Source organism: Sceloporus occidentalis, unplaced genomic scaffold, assembly GCF_023333645.1.
Source record: "Sceloporus occidentalis isolate IW3139 unplaced genomic scaffold, rSceOcc1.0.p SCAF_7, whole genome shotgun sequence".
NCBI classification, from domain to species: domain Eukaryota; kingdom Metazoa; phylum Chordata; class Lepidosauria; order Squamata; family Phrynosomatidae; genus Sceloporus; species Sceloporus occidentalis.
The window spans coordinates 26,955,830-26,975,614 of record NW_028316987.1 but is presented as its reverse complement, the minus strand read 5'-3'; the positions used below and the strand labels follow the sequence as shown (position 1 = coordinate 26,975,614).

Genomic DNA, 19,785 nt, shown 5'->3' with positions numbered 1-19,785 from the left:
TGCCAAAAGATAAATCGCTTCCAAATATTCCGGATTAACGTTACGTCATTCTGACGTACTATTGATTGACAGCTCCAAATAAGGTATGGAGGAGAAGAATCGCTTTATTTAAACACCGATTTCATGCCAAGTAGGAACGCTTGCAGGTAAAAACTTCGATTTAAATAACCAGATGGGAACAATGAACAAAGCGATTCGGATAGCGGGATAAGAACAGTGTTATTTTGAATCGATTTTATTAAAAACGTTGTATTTTAAATCGTTTCAAATCTTAAGTGGGAACAACCCCCATGACATTCTTGCAAACAAGCTTGTAAAATGTGGGCTAGACAAAGGAACTGTTACATGGATCTGTAATTGGTTGACCGGCCGAACCCAAAGGGTGCTCAACAATGGCTCCTTTTCATCCTGGAGAGAAGTGACCAGTGGGGTCCCACAGGGCTCTGTCCTGGGCCCAGTGCTATTCAACATCTTTATCAATGACCTGGATGACAGAATTGGGAGCATACTTATCAAATTTGCAGATGACACCAAATTAGGGGGAATAGCTAATACCCCAGAGGACAGGATCAAGATTCAAAATGACCTGAATAGACTAGAAAGCTGGGCCAAAGCTAACAAAATGAAATTCAACACAGAAAAATGTAAGGTATTGCACTTAGGGTGGAGAAATAAAATGCACAGATATAGGATGGGGGAGAACTGGCTGGACGAGACTACATGTGAAAGGGATCTAGGAGTCCAAGTTGACTACAGTCAACAGTGTGATGCGGCAGCTAAAAAGGCCAATGCTATTTTAGGCTGCATCAATAGAAGTATAGTGTCTAGATCAAGAGAAGTAATAGTGCCACTGTATTCTGCTTTGGTCAGGCCCCACCTAGAATATTGTGTCCAGTTCTGGGCGCCACAATTCAGAAAGGACATTGAGAAACTGGAGCGTGTCCAAAGGAGGGAGACAAAAATGGTGAAGGGTCTGGAAACCATGCCCTATGAGGAACGACTTAGGGAGCTGGGGATGTTTAGCCTGGAGAAAAGAAGGTTAAGAGGTGATATGATAGCCCTGTTTAAATATTTGAAAGGATGTCATATTGAGGAGGGAGCAAGCTTGTTTTCTGCTGCTCCAGAGAACAGGACCCGGAACAATGGATGCAAGCTACAGGAAAAGAGATTCCACCTGAACATTAGGAGGAACTTCCTGACAGTAAGGGCTGTTCGACAGTGGAATGCACTTCCTCGGAAGGTGATAGAGTCTCCTTCCTTGGAGGTCTTTAAACAGAGGCTGGATGGCCATCTGTCAGGGATGCTTTGATTTGGATTTCCTGCATGGCAGGGGGTTGGACTGGATGGCCCTAGTGGTCTCTTCCAACTCTACGATTCTATGATTCTATGAATCTGTTGGATTACCCAAGGATCAGATTAAGATCTACTTCCCACAGGGCATTCACTGTGGTGGCTCCCAAATTGAGGAATGGCTTGCTGGAGGATATCCATCTTATTACCACCTTAGATGCCTTCAAGAAGGCACTTAAGATGGATCTCTTCTGGTGAGCCTATCCCCCAGACCTGCTATAACAGCTTTAAGATGACACTCCACTCGGAACATGTATGGGGAGTCAGATATTGATATTGCAATGTATAGTTTTTTGATGTGTTTTAAATTTTTCTTTACATAGTTTATAGATTTTTGCAATTTTGACCAGTGTATAGTACCATCTATTATATACTATAACATAATTTTCTTTAAGGTCCTGCGCCACAGTGAATTTTGCAGTTTTTTTCCAAGAAGTTTCCCAGTCGTCAATACTAATTGTATGCCCAATATCTTGTGCCCACTTCGTCATACATTCAGCGACTGTTTCATTTTCCAAATCCCAGGACATAAGTATTTTATATAGTTTTGCTATCTTGCCTTTTTCCTTAGTCCAAATTAACCTTGTCTATTTCATTTTCTTTCGTTTCAAATCCTTCTTTAATCTTGTCCTGTTTAAATTTCGATTTTATATGTAAATATCCAAACCATTGGATCTCCTTGCCTGCCAATTCCAATTCTTCCTTTGATTTTATGTCTATCTCTCCTTTTTTATTTATTTTCAATAAATCTTTGTATCTTAGCCAGATTTTGTTTTCCTCCCATCTGCTGAAGAATGCCTCCTGAGTGGAAACCCACATTGGGATTTTTTGATAATATCTTTTTTTTTACTATGTTCCAGATTCTCAATAAGGGTTTACGAACTTCAAGATGTACAAAGTCTATATTAGCGTGATGTTTTTAATACCATATATAGGCATGCCATCCAAATCTCATATTACATGCCTCTATATTTAGCAGTTTTTTATCTTCAGCTTTTATCCAATCTAGAACCCACATCAGTCCACATGCCCAATAGTATATTTTCAAGTCTGGGAGTCCACAGCCGCCTTTAACATTTTCTTTTTTCATGATTTGCATCTTAATTCTAGCCTTTTTACCTTTCCATAAGAATTCTTTAATGTCCTTATTCCAATCGGTAAATATTTTATCTTTTGTAATTATAGGTAAGTTTTGATACAGAAACATTATTTTTGGTAGTATATTCGTCTTGATAATAGCCACTTTCCCCAAAAGTGATAATTCCATATTCTTCAACATTTGCAAGTCTTTTCTAATTTGGCTCCACGTTCTTTTATAATTATTTTCAAACAATTCAATATTCTTACTAGTAATCCATATACCCAAATATCTCACTTTTTTTACAATCTTAATTCTTGTTTTCTTTGTAAGTTCTTCATCTTCCTTCGACTTCATATTTTTTGTAATCATCAATGTTTTTTTCTTTATTCATTTTAATCCCAGATAAATTACCAAATTCGTTCAATTCCATTAAAATGTGTTCAATACTTTCCTCTGGTTCTTCCAACATTACAACCATGTCATCAGCGTAAGCCCGGATTTTGTGCTTGTATCCTTTAATTCTAACTCCCCTTATTTTTTTGTTTGATCTAATTGCATTATTCAGCACTTCTAGAGTTGTTATAAAAAGTAGTGGAGACAGCGGGCACCCCTGCTTAGTACCTTTTTCAACTGATATATAGTTGGTTTTTTGTCCATTTATGATTATCTGAATTTTTTGATCTGAGTATAAATGAGCTAGATTTGCTAAACAGTTTTTTTAAAACATTTTAAAACAGGAGGGAGTAGTTTTAAAGTGCATATTTTCCCTTTGAAGCCTCAGATTCTGCAAAGACGTGTTATGGAATCACTTCTGCCTTATGTCTACAATAAACTTTCTTCCTTTGGATTACGTTTTCTTTGTGGCTTACAGGTCTGAGGAAACCAAATCTCACATAGAAGATGAAGTATTAACCATTAAAGGGGATGGTGTGGAGTAGCAGAAGACTCTTGATACTTCAATGTTTGATTGAGAAATTAATTTCTTCCATTTGTATAGCCTTGCTGCTACATTGACATCCCTAAATGTTATAAGGGCTCTGGCCATCAATTCATTATAGAATAAGTATTGGATATTTTCTATATCCCCTTCTTTCCTAAAGGTTATCCCGAGGACTGTAAGCTGTTGTAAAAAGAGATTTCCTGCTGGACTGGGAGGTGAAAACATGTGGCTTAGGGTTAATGAATGCTAGCTGTGATCTTTATAAAACTAAAAATGGTTTTAGGGCTTGTTTGAGAAGCAGATGAATACTGTTTATCCTCTTTAATGTTTAACTGGGCTGTACTGTTATTGTTACTTCCCTCATCCTTCCCCTCTAGTATCAATTTTTTCCCCAGAAGTCTTGTTAAGTTGCTGAACTCCAGCTGGGAAGAATTTGCTAATTAAGTAGATTCATTCGGGTTTTGTGGTCAGCTTTATTTTCTTTCCTTTATTCTTAATGGAGCCTGTAACCTTTCTTGTTGAGCCTGAATTTGTAGGAGATTTTGAGGGATTGACCGAGAGACTGACTAGCCTCTTGAAGTTAAAGTTTACAACCTTCCTAGCTCTTGTTAGCTGTTTCTCAAAATTTCAGTTGGGAGCATTACTTGTAGTCCCCCTTCTCTTTTTGCTCTTCTTTTTTTAGGGTAGCTTTTTAGGTTTCTTATCTAATTGAGGAGTAGTTTGTCTCAAATTAATATCATTAGAAGGAGAGAATTTTCCCAAATGATCCACGGCGCTTTACAGAGTGCCCAAAAAGGGCGCTCTGCCAGTGCCGGTGGTTGATGCATCAGAGAACCACGGCGGACAAACCGTGCGATTCCCAGACGCAGCAAAAAGAACCCGCAAAAAGCGGGTTCTTTTTGTGGAGCAGGAATGACGCTGCAAGGCGCCAGTGGAGCACTTGAGGCATCATTTCCGCTGTGTGATGTGTGGACGCTAAGTGTCTGTGACGTCAAAATGGCGGCGCCCATGTAGAATAGGGTTAGGGGCGTCCGGAAAGGATGCCCCTTTCTAGCCCTAGTACATGCCGTGCATGTACTTTCCGCCCATGCAGAATGGGCCTTAATCTGTATTTAAAAGCCCTACAGTTTGGGGGGGGGGGTGCAGCCTGTAAGAGCCCTTTGCTAACAATCCATGATATTATATCTATGTTATTTTTAATTGTGGTTATTAAGTCATTTTTTTAACATGTCAAATAACACTGAGAAATGAGAGTTTTCATTCACTATTAACTCATTTAATTTCTTATCAGAGTCTACTAAGGGATGCAAACTTTCTTCATGTTTGGGGGATTCTGCTTCTAGAGCACTTAACTATTGGTTAATTGTTTCCCTGTGCTATTTGTATTCTTCTAATGCTCTTTTTTCATTTTCCAATAAAATTTTCAAAGGAGGCATGACCTCAAAAAAAGACAAAAGATCATCTTTACTATTCATAGGGTCACTTGTCTGATGTAAGTTTATGATGCTGTTATCTAGATTTAGTTCTGGATGCTCATGTTCAAGAGGTAGACTTCTATTCAAGTTAAAACCCATTCCCATATCCTTAATTGGACTATCTTCTGATGGAGATGGTTGGGGGTTGGACTGGATGGCCCTTGCGGTCTCTTCCAACTCTATGATTCTATGATCAGGCATGCTACCAGGTATATCAGAGGTAAAATCCTCAGTGAGGTCAATTTCTGCAGTACCGGTATTTTTATCTTTCAAATGATAAGATTCTTCCCCTTGCAAACTATTTACGTACTTAGCTGCTTTATTTCTGTTCCCTCTTGTGATTTTAACAAAGGGCCAGATTGATCTGAGGGGAGTATTTTTGTTAATTTTTAAGGGTTTTCTAAGTTTGAGAGGGCAGATTGACTCCTGGTTACTACCATGGTTAGCCCAAGCCAGCAAAAAAGAAAAAAAAACCCTATAACTCCACACTATAAAATAAATAAAATATCACAAGTATAATAAAACAAATATCTATTGACTTTATGATCATGTAACTATATTATTATATATAAAAATAGAAAATATATCAATAACTGCATATGGTAAAATTTAAGGGAGGGAGGCAATTGCGTTAAATCTCTCAAGACCCTGAACAGCTCTGCTGGGCGAGACTTCACAGATGCAATAGATACAGGGAAGAATGATTTCTTCACTGCATCTATTGCCACTCAATAGGAATTAAGAAAATCTCTATGATACGTCTTGTCAGATATGAGCCGAGTTTTCCACCAGTGGCAGTCTAGTCATTGCCCAGCCTGCTTCATTCTTCTAAGATTTTCTGTATACCATAGCTTGTGGTTTGAAGCGGATTGGAAAGGATGCTTGGGAGCGATTGTGTCTATGCTCATTATTCCAGGTGTTAACCAAGGCTTCAACAGAATCACTGTTGTTACCAACCATAGAAATCTCTAAGGCTTTCTGGAACCTGGCAGTTTCCACCAGCCTTCGAGGGTGGACCATTCTAATGGGTCCTCCAGCCCCGATGGGGAACTCAGTGGCCTTCAGTCCAACCTTGACCAGGAAATGATCCATCCGTGACAATGCGAGATATTAACTACCTCCACCCATGGATATGCCTGTTCTGTATAATAGACCACATCAAGGGTATGACCTGCATTATGTGTAGGCCCAAGGGATAGGCCTATGTTTGTCATGGAAACCATGAACTCCCAAGCTGCACTTGTTAAGAGTTGTTGGACTGGCCTTGAGCAGGATGTTGAGGTTGCCCAGGACTAAAAGCCTAGGAGACTCCAACACCAGCTCTGAAACCAGTTGTGTTTGGTTACGGGGCGGACGGTATACCAACAGAATCCCCAGACTATCCCTAGTCTTCAGGTTCAGGTAAATACACTCAGTGTGGTCCATTTTCTGTACAGGTATCCTGGTCAAAGTGAAGTTGTTCTTATGGACCACAACCACTCCTCCCCCTTACCCACTTCCCCTTACCTGCTCTTTAATGGAATTCCCAGCTGGTAGGGCCTGAGCTCAAGTTGCACTGCTGTCATCCACCAGCCAGATGAGGCATACTGTGGTAACAAACATGAATGGTAAATCCATTTAGTTCACTCTTATCAAAGTATCATTAGTCCATATGTAGTTCTCAAAGTCCAGTTTATTGAAACCATGCATCTAATAATGATGATCATGACCATGATGATGTTCAGACATTTATTTTCAAACAAACAAGATTCATTTGGAGTGGGAATAAGAAGCAGAGGTGACAGATCAAACAATGGACCAATTCTGATACAATGTCCCTTAATCTGCTAACTCAGTAAATTGTATTTGCTTTCAAGATTCATTGTCACAGTTACAACATAAATAGAAAAACATAGAATCAAGAAATATCCTCATGCTATTAATGTATAGCTATGATACATCTAACGAGACACTTTTATATGTATGCATTACTGTCTTTTAGAGAGTTACATAAATCTGCATGATGATTGTTGGATCCAGAGCACTATGCTGACTTAGATGTTTAGACAATGAAGAGAATTGAACTAAGGGGAATTTGGATATGGATCTGCTTCCTCCACTGAAATGTATGGAACAGTTCTTACCAAGAGATCGCTTTTTCTCCCTTCACAATACACTAAAGTATGTGTGCCCATATTAATATGACAATTGTTGGATATTAGATAACCCGTTTTGGCCATTATTCTCTGTTCAGGATTTGTTACATTAATGTGTTGCTGTGTAATGGATAAAATGGCCTTTAGCACCTCTGTTTTGAAGTAGAAGCACACATGGGAGAACTATTTATATCAGGAAAAGATGCACATTTTAATGCAAAATGAGTAAAATGTAGTTGTGTAGATATGGTTTAGCTTCATGATTAATGGGCTGAACAGATAGCCCAGAAAAGCTGGCTTTGGGGTGGCTCAGGGCGTGGTGTTTTGATTCCACATGCCCCCAAGCTGCCCGGAAGCTGCCCAGCTGTTTAGATGGCTTCAAGCCACTCTGGGGGCATGGTGTTTTGATGCTGCATGACCCTGGAGTGGTTTGTAGCCACCCTGGTGGTGCACTGGCACCACCTAAGGCGGTTCTTTACTGGCCCAAATAGGAGTGGAAATCTATTTGGGCTGCCAGAAGGGCAGATTAAAGCTGCGGCATGTGCTTACCACTGCCCCAAGGCAAGCAGCCCCACCCTTTTGGAGCAGCCTGTTTCACCCCTATAAGTGTTTGGCTCCCCCAAGGAGAGAATGAGTAAGACAGACTTACATATATTTGCCCTTCTTTTTAAACAACTTAAAAAGGGTGACCGCTCTATCTTTTTATTTTGAAACTGTTCAAGAGTTCTGAGACAGGGAGGGTATAACAATATCCTAAATTCATATATAGAAAATGAGCTACTTCAGCTGGAGTGCTATGTTACACTAAGATCTATTAAACTTCCTTATGTAATGAACCAATGTAAACCTTACTGGAGTGTTTATTTTGATATACAGTGCACCTGCATCATACGCGAGTGTGCTTTACGCGGCTTTCAGCATACGCTAAAAGCTGCATGGTGAGAAGGTGTGGTCTGTCTCATAGGGACTAATGGGATGCGCGCCCATGGTGCGTGAGTGCTGCTGCGCCACCACGTGCACCAGCCCCATTCATTTAAATGGGGCTCAAGCATAGGCAGTATTTGCTTTATGCGGGGGAGTCCGGAACAGATCCCCCACATAAAGCAAGGGCACACTATAATACAGTATTTGTTTTATTTTATATACTATCTTATTTAATCCACTAGCCTACAGCTAACCAAAGAGCAGCATTCTTGTGTGGAACTTACATTCCATAAAGACTTGATGGATCCTCTTTATGTGCTCACAGTGGATTGATTACATTAATTGCTATAGGGTATGTGTCTGTGTTTGAGAGAGGGAGGGAGACAGAGACAGAAAGCAGTTCAATTAATATCTCTCACTGCTTCCCTTCACAGCATTGCAAACTGATCTGGATAAAGCTATTATTTGGAAAAGTTATTTCTTTGAATTACTGACCATTCTTACAGAGAGATCCAGGACTTGCTTTACAAGCACTGAAACAAGTTCCTTTAAAAGTCTACAAGAATTTAAACAGTAACTTGAGATTCAGCACAGAATTCAGCATGGTAAAAGCACAGGAAATAGATACACACACACACACACATTTTGTTATTGTTGTGTGCCTTCCATTAGTTTCTGACTTATGGTGACCCTATCATGATTTTTTTTTGGCAGGTTTCTTTAGGAGGGCTTGCCTTTGCCCTCTAATGAGTCTGAGAGAGTGTAATTTTCACAAGGTAACCCAGTGAGTTTGCATGGCCAAGCAGAGATTCAAACCCTGGTCTCCAGAGTCGTAGTCCAACACTCAAACCACTACACTATGCTGTGTGTGCATATTTGTACATGTGTGTGCAATCCTTTGGGCCTAGGGACAGCAGTTCCCCCTTATGCATCTCCAAACTGAACTTCCAAAAGATCCAAACTGGATCTGGATAAAGCTATTTTTTTCTTGGATTTTAGTCATAAAGTCTTAGGTATTTTGTTGTTTGGTTGTCTTGCTAATTTTCAAAAGTAATACAGTTTTGGATTTTCTTTTGTGTGTGTGTGTCAGGTTGGATCTTATGAATAACTCACGTTTTGAATTCATAACACAACAGCGGCCATACTACCTGCTACAATTGTTATCGTCTACTCTACTTTGGAATTTTTGAATATCCTTAATCCTAGGAGTAAGTTATAATGGCAGTAATCATGTCATTTACCTTGTGTAAAACAAATTCTGCCTCTGTGGGGATTTAATAGGGTTGAGAAAAATATAAGTTTATTTATCTTATTCTAAATGTGAATTACTGCCATTACTTAGTGAACATACTAAATTGTTACAAGAAGTGATAAATGTTATGGTAGAAAAAGTGCCCCCCCCCGAATATTCACACAAAACCAATTAATGTATTTCTAGTTTTCAGTCAAATTTGGATATCAATGTGCCTTGAAAAGAAGGGGAATAAGGAGTTTCTTGCTAGCAAGAAAAGACTTTTACCTAACTATCAAAGTTCCTATGAACTATACTAACTTTTTCAATGACCTATTTTTTTCAATAAAAACATGAATACTAATGGTATAAAATTGATTTACGTGTGCATGCTACAAGAGTTCGTTTTGTGGGACGAAGCCTTCTGGTATTGATTTTTACTGGAACACTGTTCTATAGTCTTTTGTTTGTTTTACTTTGTTGTTGTTCATAGAGCTTCAGTTGCAAAGTCAACATCTGTACAGAAAGAGTTTTACTTCATGTGAAAGCGGTGTTCTCCTCTGGTTATGTGAGAAGAGAATTCATACCTGTCCTGGCTGTGGTAGCCACACATGTTACACTCAAAAGGGTCACGGAACCCATGGCACCCCATATGGATGGTGTACATTACATGGTCTAAGAACAAGAGTCTACAATATTCACATCTGTAAACTTTCACTTGCTCTCCATTGCCATTAATCACTTTGAAAGCATCTTGCGGGCTTTCACTGCTTGCCTTCAGGGTATCATACTGCCTATGTTCTTCTTTTATACTGAGGCCATTCCGTGCATGGGGTGCTATGTGATTTGTTAAATAAATTAAGCCATTGCGTTCCTCATTATTGCTCTCTGTATCAGTGGAGTCTTGGCAGCTGTTGCTGGGTGAAGGGTCCCTTTCTGAAGAAATTGATTTGGCTTTAGAAAGAAGTAGCAAGTTTTCCACTGCACCATCTTGAGCTACATGATTAGATCGAGCATGGTTGTCTCCAGTATGCTTGTGGAGCTGATACAATGAATTGACAACAGGCATGACTTCAGAGCCACTTGGAGAGGTCTGTACCAGAGGACGCAATGATTCAGCCCCTAAGTAGCTGATGGCATTGTTAATAGCTTGGTCTATGACACTGGTCTGCATCATATCATTCTCCTTCTCATAACTGATGGCTGCATCATAAGGAACATCAGATACACATTTCTCACCTATTGGCAAAAATAGGAAAAAGTAAGGATGAGATCACTGCATTAAATCTGCATTAATCAATCAGGACAACATAATCTTTACCTGAAGTTGCTATGGTGTGGATTTTGCTTTCAGTCACTGGGATTATCATTCATGTTATTATGAGAAATACACATACATGGAAATATTTTGTAATGGAAATTAAAAATTAGACCAGCATCATTGTATAAAATGCAATTAAAATGATACAGTCATTTAACAGAATTTATTCTGTTTGAAAAGTCATTGTTTGAAGACCATTGTAAAAAATAACTTAAATAAACACACAATTCATAGATGAAATGGCATGAAACTGTCAAGATACAGTTTTGATAACGTAAGTAGCAATTAAATCAAGTTTTTCATTGTCTTTATTGCAAATTTGGACCTTTGTTGCAATCCCCTGTATCAAATGTTCCAAACTCAGATACCATTAGTTCAAAGTATTCAGTCTTTTAAACTGGCATTTGAAATTAATTGTAGAAAATACAATCTATTGCCTGATTTTGCAATCTCAATTTTAAAATCTGTTTAATTTCTCTCTTTTTTAAAGGGAACATATTTATGTCAGGATTTCACATCAAAGGCTGAATCAGACTACTAATCCCAACTAGAATAAATCTACTGAATCCATGGACACTTGGTAAATCCACACTAATTGTACTCCAATGACCCAACAGATCTCCTCTAAAAATGACTAGCAATTCATATAATATGGTATTTTCCAGGATGCAAAGGTGTATTTCTGTATCCGACACTAGCAAAACTGAACCTTTCTTCCCCTCCTCCTGCTGCTACACCTCCATAGAAGCTTTTTAGGATGAAGGTGGAACTACAAGAGGGAGGGGAAATTGCCAGTTTTGGCAAAAGCAATAATATCCACAAATACAACATAGCACTGTAGCCATTTTTCTTAGGTAGCTGGATATAAGGCGCATACTGTGTTTATGTGTCTCTCTGTATGTATTATAAGAGCTGTTATAAAATGTCTTTCAAGATGAATTTCACAATTATGTACTGTGTGATTCTTTCAAGCTTGACTTCACTTGGGCTTTCATTTTTTTCTTCCTGATTCTACATAGATTGTGGGGAAGAAATGGAAGAGAGACAACCTGAATGAAAACCTCTGCATATATTTGTGTGTGTGTGTGTGTGTGTGTTTTAAAAAAACATGCCTAACGAATGTTTCTGACTTTGGTGTGATAGCATTCATGCCCATTCCACCTATCTTAGCTGAGAGAGAGTGCCAGATGGGTAGCACAACCAGTCATGGATCTCCCACTTTCTTATCTAATTTGGTCAGCAATAACAAATTGGTTTACCACAGAGTAACTACATGAAACATCATACCAAGTATTTGGAGGGTGGGGTGGCATATTGTTTTCTAGAATTTAAGTACTGATTAAACTAAACTGTAACAATACATTAAGATCATCCAAAATATAGCTGTCAGAGACAAAATAGATTTCATTATATGGGGAAGCAGAGTTAAAGCAGCTGGGAAAAGAAACAAGGGCTATTTTGATTCCGTCCTGATAAGCCCTCTGCCCAAACTTTCGTCTGGATATCACGAAACGCCTACTATTTAAATGATGCTTTATTAGTCTGACTTTGAATAACTGACAGAAAACACAACTCTTCTAGTCATCATATCTGGGAGGGTTTTTAAAAAACAAAACAAAACCCATGAAATGAGAGTGAAATTTTAGCTTGCTCCCATTCCCAGAGTAGGGCACATCTTTACCACCATCCGTTTTCAAAAATAATATATTTTTTCAAATCTTAAGGAGAAATGTACAACCTTGTGGACCTAACTATGGTCCTTATTAGATGCTACAAGCTAAAGCTGGCAAGGATTGAACACATAAGTGTTATTTTAACTTATCCAAACATTTTCTTTGCATCCTGTGCCTCAGCAATTGAAATCTACCCCATACTATACATCTTGATCAGACTGTGCTCTGGATACTGGAAGTGCAAAAACTGTGGAATCTTAGTCATGCCATATGAAAGTTGTTCTACCTTAGGTGTCAAAATGTATAATAGTTAGTCACTGAAAGTATTATCAATACCCTTTCAGAGTTAGAGCACTATTAATCCGTCACTAGTCAAAATAGTTGTTAGACAATGCTGGTAATGTGTAACACAGCTGAAAAAGAACTCCTTTCCCACCACCCATTTCCCTCAATAATGAATCCCAATGAATTCAAATTCAGCAAGCCTTTGCCATTTGTGTTCCAGCTGTCATACCACTTACTTCAGTTCCTCAGCTCCAAGGCTCCAAAGGAACACATTTAGCTCTGTCAGAGGACAGGAAAGAGGAAAGGATGTTTGTGCCTAATTGTGTCAGTTACACAGTTATACTAAATTCAGTTAATCTGTAGAGGGATTCGTTGTTCAAAACCCCTAGGAAGTGGGAAATCCCCTAGGAAATAATTAGAATCTATTATTCCCAGACTCCTACACTCTTTTATATAGGCAAAAGCTGGTAGAAGCCAGCTCAACAGGTAGTGATCCAACTTCGAGAGGGAGTGATCCAACCCTGTCAAAGGATAGAAATATGTCAACACATGTTAAATATATGTGTTGAATCAGTGACCTATTGGGATAACTTCACTGTTGTCATGGCATCAGTGAAGTTCTGAATCATGCCTACTCACACAACCCTAATATGAAGGTTAAAGTCCATTGGGATAATCTTTTCAAGCTGAAGACCATCTCTGTAAACTGGTGCAAGAAGAGTTAGGAACAGTGGAGTTGAGCTTTAAACTATCAGAATCTCTACTATGTCTCAAACACCTAACACTAGATTGTTGTTGTTATGTGCCTTCAAATTGTTTCTGACTTATGGTGACCTTAAGCTGAACCTATCATGGTGTTTTCTTGGCAAGATTTGTTTAGAGCAGTTTTTCCTTTGCCTTCTTCTGAGGCTGAGAGAATATGACTTACCCAAGGTCACCCAGTGGGTTAAATTGGTTGAGCAGGGAATCAAATTCTTGTTTCCAGTGTCATAGTCCAACATTCAAACCACGATACCACACTGGTAGTCATATGGATAGGAAACCCAAAGAAAGATGGAATCCCTACAGACCACAGAAACCTCCTTCCCTAACCCTCAAATCTAGGCCAGTACAATACCAAATAATAAAAGAGGGTGACCACTGTTAACAATACTCCCACAGTCTGGGGGTGACGATGGAAAATGCCCTCTGGGAGGGAGTCAAAAGCCTAGATTTTTGTGGCTGAAGTAGGCCTCTCCCAGAGGAGCGGAGTGCGTGGCGAGGATTGTGCACAACAGTCTCAAGATCCCTTACTTCCAGAAAAGTGGTTGGATTTTCAATTTTTTTCATTGCCAGGAAGGGCAGAGTAAATAACCAAGAAATTCAGATTCTAAGGTGATCAAGCTCCAGTCAGATCAGAAATGTATAGGGTTTTCTTTGTCTCAGTATAATAAAGCACTCACCACAGGTATCTCCAAGGGAGACCAAATCATCCTTCATCAGCCATAGAACACATTTTCCTTACTGCCAACCTTTTATTCAAAGCATGAAACTGCAACTAGTACAGAATATGGCAGCCAGAGTAATTTCTGGAACATCCAGGAGGGACCATATTACCCCAGTTCTAAAGTCCCTCCACTGGCTGCCCATTAGCTTCCGGACCCAGTACAAGGTGTTGGTTATCACCTTTAAAGCCCTAAATGGCTTGGGTCCAAACTATCTTCGGGACCGCCTTCTCCCCTACAATCCTCCCCGCGCACTCCGCTCTTCTGGGAGAGGCCTACTTCAGCCACAAAAATCTAGGCTTTTGACTACCTCCCAGAGGGCATTTTCCATCGTTGTCCCCAGACTGTGGAATGCCCTGCCGGATGAGATCTGTCTACTTACATCCTCAGACAACTTTAAAAAGGCTGTTAAGACGAATCTCTTCCGGCAGGCCTGCCCAGAATAGAGAACCCGGCCTTAGAAAAACGTCTGGGAAAGATACTGCTGCTCCCACTGGTTGCTTGTTGGTATGATGTTGACCTTCTGGTCAGTTTTTAACTTGTATGTTTGTTTGTTTGTTGTTGTTTTTTGTTCTGTTTTTTAAATATTGCATTGAATTTAATACTTTTTTAAGGAGGGGAGGGTATCAGGGATTTTATATGTTTTGTATTTTTAACCTTGTTAACCGCCCCAATTGTTCTCAGAGGGGCGGGATACAAATAATTTTTATTATTATTGATATTATTATTATTATTATTATTATTATTATTATTATTACATAAAGGAGGCAGCAAACATTTAGCTCTTACCAACAAATTTCTGAGGCATAGAACTCTTACGTTTGGTGACATTACTTGTTAGTCTGTCCAGCATAATGGATCGCTCTGAACTCAACTTGCACAGTTCTTCAGCCATTTCATTCTGGTTAGTTTCCTCTTTCATTACTGAAAAAAAGTGAAAGGAGACCCAATGTCTTAGACACACATACTTCCATGCTTTGCTGAGATATAGTCTACAGACAGGCAGTGTAAGCTAAAAAGCAGCAAAAAGATAAGCAGATTGGGGCAATCAATGCATCTCATAGTGCAGTCTAAACTTTTCAGCCTAAATTCTATTGTTAGTCCTGACGAGCATAGACTCATTCAATCAATGGAATTTAACTATGTGCTGACTCACAATTCAACAATTAATTGAATGGGTCTATTCTAATCTGGACTAAATAACAGGATGACAGTCATCATTATTTCTCACTGATTACTTCTCTAATTATGAATAAGGTGTTATATACAAAACAGTACATATAATATTCATGTTATTGTTAATAATAATAATAATAATAATAATAATAATAATAATAATATCCTGCTCTTTTCCCAGAACTTAGACTCAGAGTGGCTTCACAACATTTAAAAACAGTACACTTAAAAACATAGAAAAGTGAATCATTAAAACAGAATCAAATTGTTAGAATATTAAAATAGATTACTTATTAAAAGAATAAAAACACAGTTAAAAAGATAAAAAATTTAAAACACTTAAAATGATAGTTGCCAAACACTCTTCAAAGGCAGTCCCATATACAGCCCGTTACACTAGTCCAAATGGGATGTAACCAAAGCATGTACCACTGAGGCCAGATCTGTCATCTCAAGGAAAGGGCACAGCTGGTGCACAAGCTTTAAATGTACAAAAGCACTCCCGGTCACTGCAAAGATCTGGGCCTGAAGGTTCAAAGAAGAGTCCAGGGGGAGTTGCCATCTTCAGGGGGAGTGTAATCCCATCTAACACAAACTGGATCCCTATTCCCTGATTTGCATTCCAACTGACCAGGAGCACCTCCTTTTTGTCTGGATTAAGTTTCAACTTGTTTGCCCTCATCCAGTCCATTAAGGATGACAGACACTGGTTTAGGACCAACCAGCCATTTTAGCTTAGAAGCCTGTATGGACCTTATAACACGGGGAAAATTGGAAGGTAAAACTTGTCACAGTGCAGGATCATCCAGGGCATTAAACAAGCTTCATTTATATACCGCTTCATACCTCCTAAGCAGTGACTAAGCGGTTTACAACTGTAAGCTAATTTGCCCCCAACAATCTGGGTACTCATTTTAGCAACCTTGGAAGGATGCAAGCCTGAGTCAAGCTTGGGTCCTTTTGCTGGTCTTGAACTCGCAACCTTGTGGTTTTGAGTGAGTGGCTGCAGTACAGGCACTTAACCACTGCGCCACCAGGGGACAATTAGGGATGCAATTAGGGACAGTTTCACATTTGCTTTTCAGACAACGCTGCATGCAAACAGTTTAGAATTCAAACAGAAAGTAAGGTGACTCAGGGAACAGGCAATTTCAGAAAAATACCGTGTTTTCATTTCCAGTTCATTTACGAATTTATTTTCTTTGTGTAATTGCAGCAGTCTGAAAACCATCTACTAGATTCTCCCTGTTCCCAGATTACCCATGGTTCCTTTCTTGTAACAAGGAGAGGGAGGCAGCCTTGTTCTTAAAGGGAAACACACACACACACACCTCTTTCCCTCATGTGGCTGGTCTCTTCCTGCTGCAGCCTCTGAAAGGGAACAGCTGGTGGGAGATGGCAGAGAAAATGTTTTAGAATTCCTCCTGTACAGGAGGGAGAAATGGAGGATATGTCCTGGAAAAGGAGGGCATCTGGGAGTTTCAGCCCTCACTGAAATCAGGCAGGTTTATGGACCAGCCATGTCCTCTTTCTCTTGCGTGTGTGTGGTTTTATGGGAATTTGCCCATAAACTCCCATAAACCTCAGCCTTCCTTCTGGGGTAAAGACTATTTTACTCCCCGGTTTCCCACTCTGGAGCATGTGTGTGTATGCACTTGTAGATATGACCGTTTTGAGCATGTGCAAAAAAGTTATTTGGAAGCTATCAACAAGATTTGTCCGCATCTGTCTGAAACCCAAATTTGCTTTCTATTTACTTTCTTGCATAAGTAATGTGCTTTTAACCCATTGTTGTGCTCTCTGTGTGATAATCATTAGCGAATTTGCTTGCTTTTCCACGATGCCAACACTAACCATTTTCGGGATGGAAGCACATAGGTCTCTGTGTGATTGTTACTGTTGCTGAATGCCTTCAAGGCATTTCCAATTTATGGCAACCCTAAAGTGAACCTATCACATAATTTTATTGCCAAGACTTGTTTGAAGGGGAGTTACCTGTGCCTTCCTCTGAGGTGGAGAGAATGTGACTTGCCCAAAGTTATCCAGTGGATTTCCATGATGGAGCAGGGATTTGAACCCTGATCGTCGGAGTCAAATTCCAATGTTCGAACCACTATTCCAGATTTGCTCTAAGGAGCCTATATACACTTAGAAAATGGGACCGCGATATTACTGAACAGAAGATCCCTATGGAAGTCCCAGCACAATCATATACTGTCTTCAGTTGGAAGGACATAGCCAACCAGCATAGTTGTGCTATTTGGCCAGTGCTTATTTATGGCTGCTCAGGTCTTGCAAACTCAGGGCTATGGCTTCTTTGATTAAATCAGTTCAATTGTACGATGACTTTCCCCTTTTCTTTTTGCCTTCCACTTTACCAAGCATCATCTTCTTTTTCAGTGAATCACATTGTCTCATCACTGTCATCTTCTGGCCTGAGAGGGAGTGATCAGGCAGGCCCAACTCCAACAGGGCTAGCCTGAAGGAAGAGACTCCTCCCTCCTTAACTGTCATCTTCTGGCCTGAGAGGGAGTGATCAGGCAGACCCAGCTCTACCAGGGCTAGCCTGAAGGAAGAGACTCCTCCCTCCTTAACTGTCATCTTCCGGCCTGAGAGGGAGTGATCAGGCAGACTCAGCTCCATCAGGGCTAGCCTGAAGAAAGAGGGTCCTCCCTCCTTAACTGTCATCTTCTGACCTCCTATTCCCCTCCAGCTATGCTCTGACTGTGTGAGGGAGAGACTTGCGTACCCTATGCTGGCAGTGGTATAATAGCCACCAGTAGGGCCTCCTATTCCAGACAGGTTACAACCGAAGGGTCTGACCAAGAGCACCAAAGGGCAGGATGGGCTCTCTAGCCTTATGGCAACCATCCCAGGAGAAAGAAAACTCTAATTCCAAACCTGGGCAGATGGTGCTCGTCTAACCCTGTAAGGTCAACCATCTAAGAGAAGGAAACTCTAATCAAACCTACGACCTGAGGACCTCACTGCCACCATCCATGCTTGTCAAGGCCTCAGCAGTCGAACCTCTGTTTTAAAGGGTGAGGCCAGTTCTGTGCACACTGTGCTCCACCAGAAAAATCCATTGCACAGGCTCGAAGGATACATCCAATGTCATCAACGTGCTTGTAGATAGCATGGATGAGTCCTTCCTGAATCTTCGTTCGTGAAGTAAAGCCAAGAGAGAGATTTATAGCACAACCTCCATTTATTATGAAATAGAAAAGCCAAGTGTCACACAAAGAAACCAGTGAAAAACTGCTGTTCTCTGAACAAAGGGGACAACAGACCTTGTGGAGACTGCCACTGATTGGATGCGCTTAATTTTTTGGGGAAGTTGAGCTATTAAAAAAAAAGAATTATTGGATTTCCTAAAGCCTAAAACATTAACAATGTTAGTCCATAAGCAAGGTTTTTGAACCAAGGTCTATCAGAGTGTAGCAAGCCTCTTTCCAACGTCAAAGCTTAATGCAGCAATATGCAGGGTACCACACTAGCTAGATAACTGCACTCTAGTCTTATAGTGCTGCTATTCCACTTTAATTGCTGCCTCCTGTTGCATTCTGGGATTTTCAGTTGAGGGAGGGGCATTTAGAATTCTTAGCCAGAGAAATCTAAGGCCTCACTGAACTACAAACCCCAAAATGCAACAGGAGACAGCCAGAGCAGTAAATGTGGACTAGCAGCACTATAAGAGGGTAGTGTGGTAATGTGGCTTTCATCACATTGAATTTTCATGATCACCATTCATTCATCTAGAGGAAGGAAACATTTCCCAGGTGTAGTGGACAAAGTGGAATAGGGATTTCTTAATATTGCTGAAAAATGGTAGATATCTCTCAGAGAAGACAAATGAACTGAACCATAGGTGCCCTCACAGAAAAATGATACACAATAGCTTTCAAAAGATGGGAGGGAGACGGTCTGGTCACTCAAGTAGGTGATTGGAGGAATTTGGCGAACAAACAAAAATGGAGTGATACAGTTGTGCTTAATTGTATCTTCTTTCCTCCCTTCATTATGGGATGAGATTCTACTCAACAAGCCACAAGAGTATTTGAATCCATGAATTGCAGATCAAAAAAGATTTGGCCACTGGACCATTTCTTAAGATAAAATTTTGTAATATTATAGAACATTACAGAAACCGTGGGCATCAAAACTACAGATGTGCCCAAGTGATTTCTGGGAGAGCAAAGGGGTGTTAAAAGCAGGTATCTTTCACTGATATGATTTTGCTGGAGATCAGAGTGAATGTTTGCATTTTAGACAGTTGTTACAGTAATAAAAGATCTGAGTGTAATAGGATGCTTAACATTATAGTATCATTCTTCTTCAGATTCAGAGAAAACGCTTGTCAGAATCGTGCATGCTGCATGGATTCTGTCAAGTTTGTGTTTCTGTATTAAGAAGGTGGTTCAGGTTTTCCTTTCTGTATTAATAATGAATTTTGTGAAGTCTGATTTAATTGCTTATAAGTGTGGATAACTGCTTTGGGTTGTATTTTCCTTGCCGGGGCTTATGGTAGTTGTATAGGTTAGTTGGAAAGGGGGAATGGGATCAGTTGCAGCTGGCTGGAATAGTTATGGGAATGGTAGGTCTTGAAATGTGTGGGATGGAATGACCTGCGGGAAGAGATCCGCCATATTACATCACTGGATGCCTTTAAAAGGCAATAAAAACAGATCTCTTCTGGCGGGCCTTCCCAGC

The 19,785-nt window shown here is 39.9% G+C and overlaps 1 protein-coding gene across 1 annotated transcript in view; it reads right to left on the bottom strand.

The window, feature by feature from the left end:
• Window positions 1–6,512: 6,512 nt before the first annotated feature.
• Window positions 6,513–19,785, bottom strand: part of IKZF1 (IKAROS family zinc finger 1) — a 165,420-nt gene continuing 152,147 nt past the window's right edge. The window contains exons 8-9 of the mRNA XM_089532462.1: window positions 14,689–14,823; window positions 6,513–10,375 (exon numbers count right to left, since the gene is read on the bottom strand). Coding sequence (XP_089388588.1) covers window positions 9,669–10,375; window positions 14,689–14,823 — 842 coding nt within the window. The 3' untranslated portion in view covers window positions 6,513–9,668. The remainder of the gene's footprint in view (window positions 10,376–14,688; window positions 14,824–19,785) is intronic.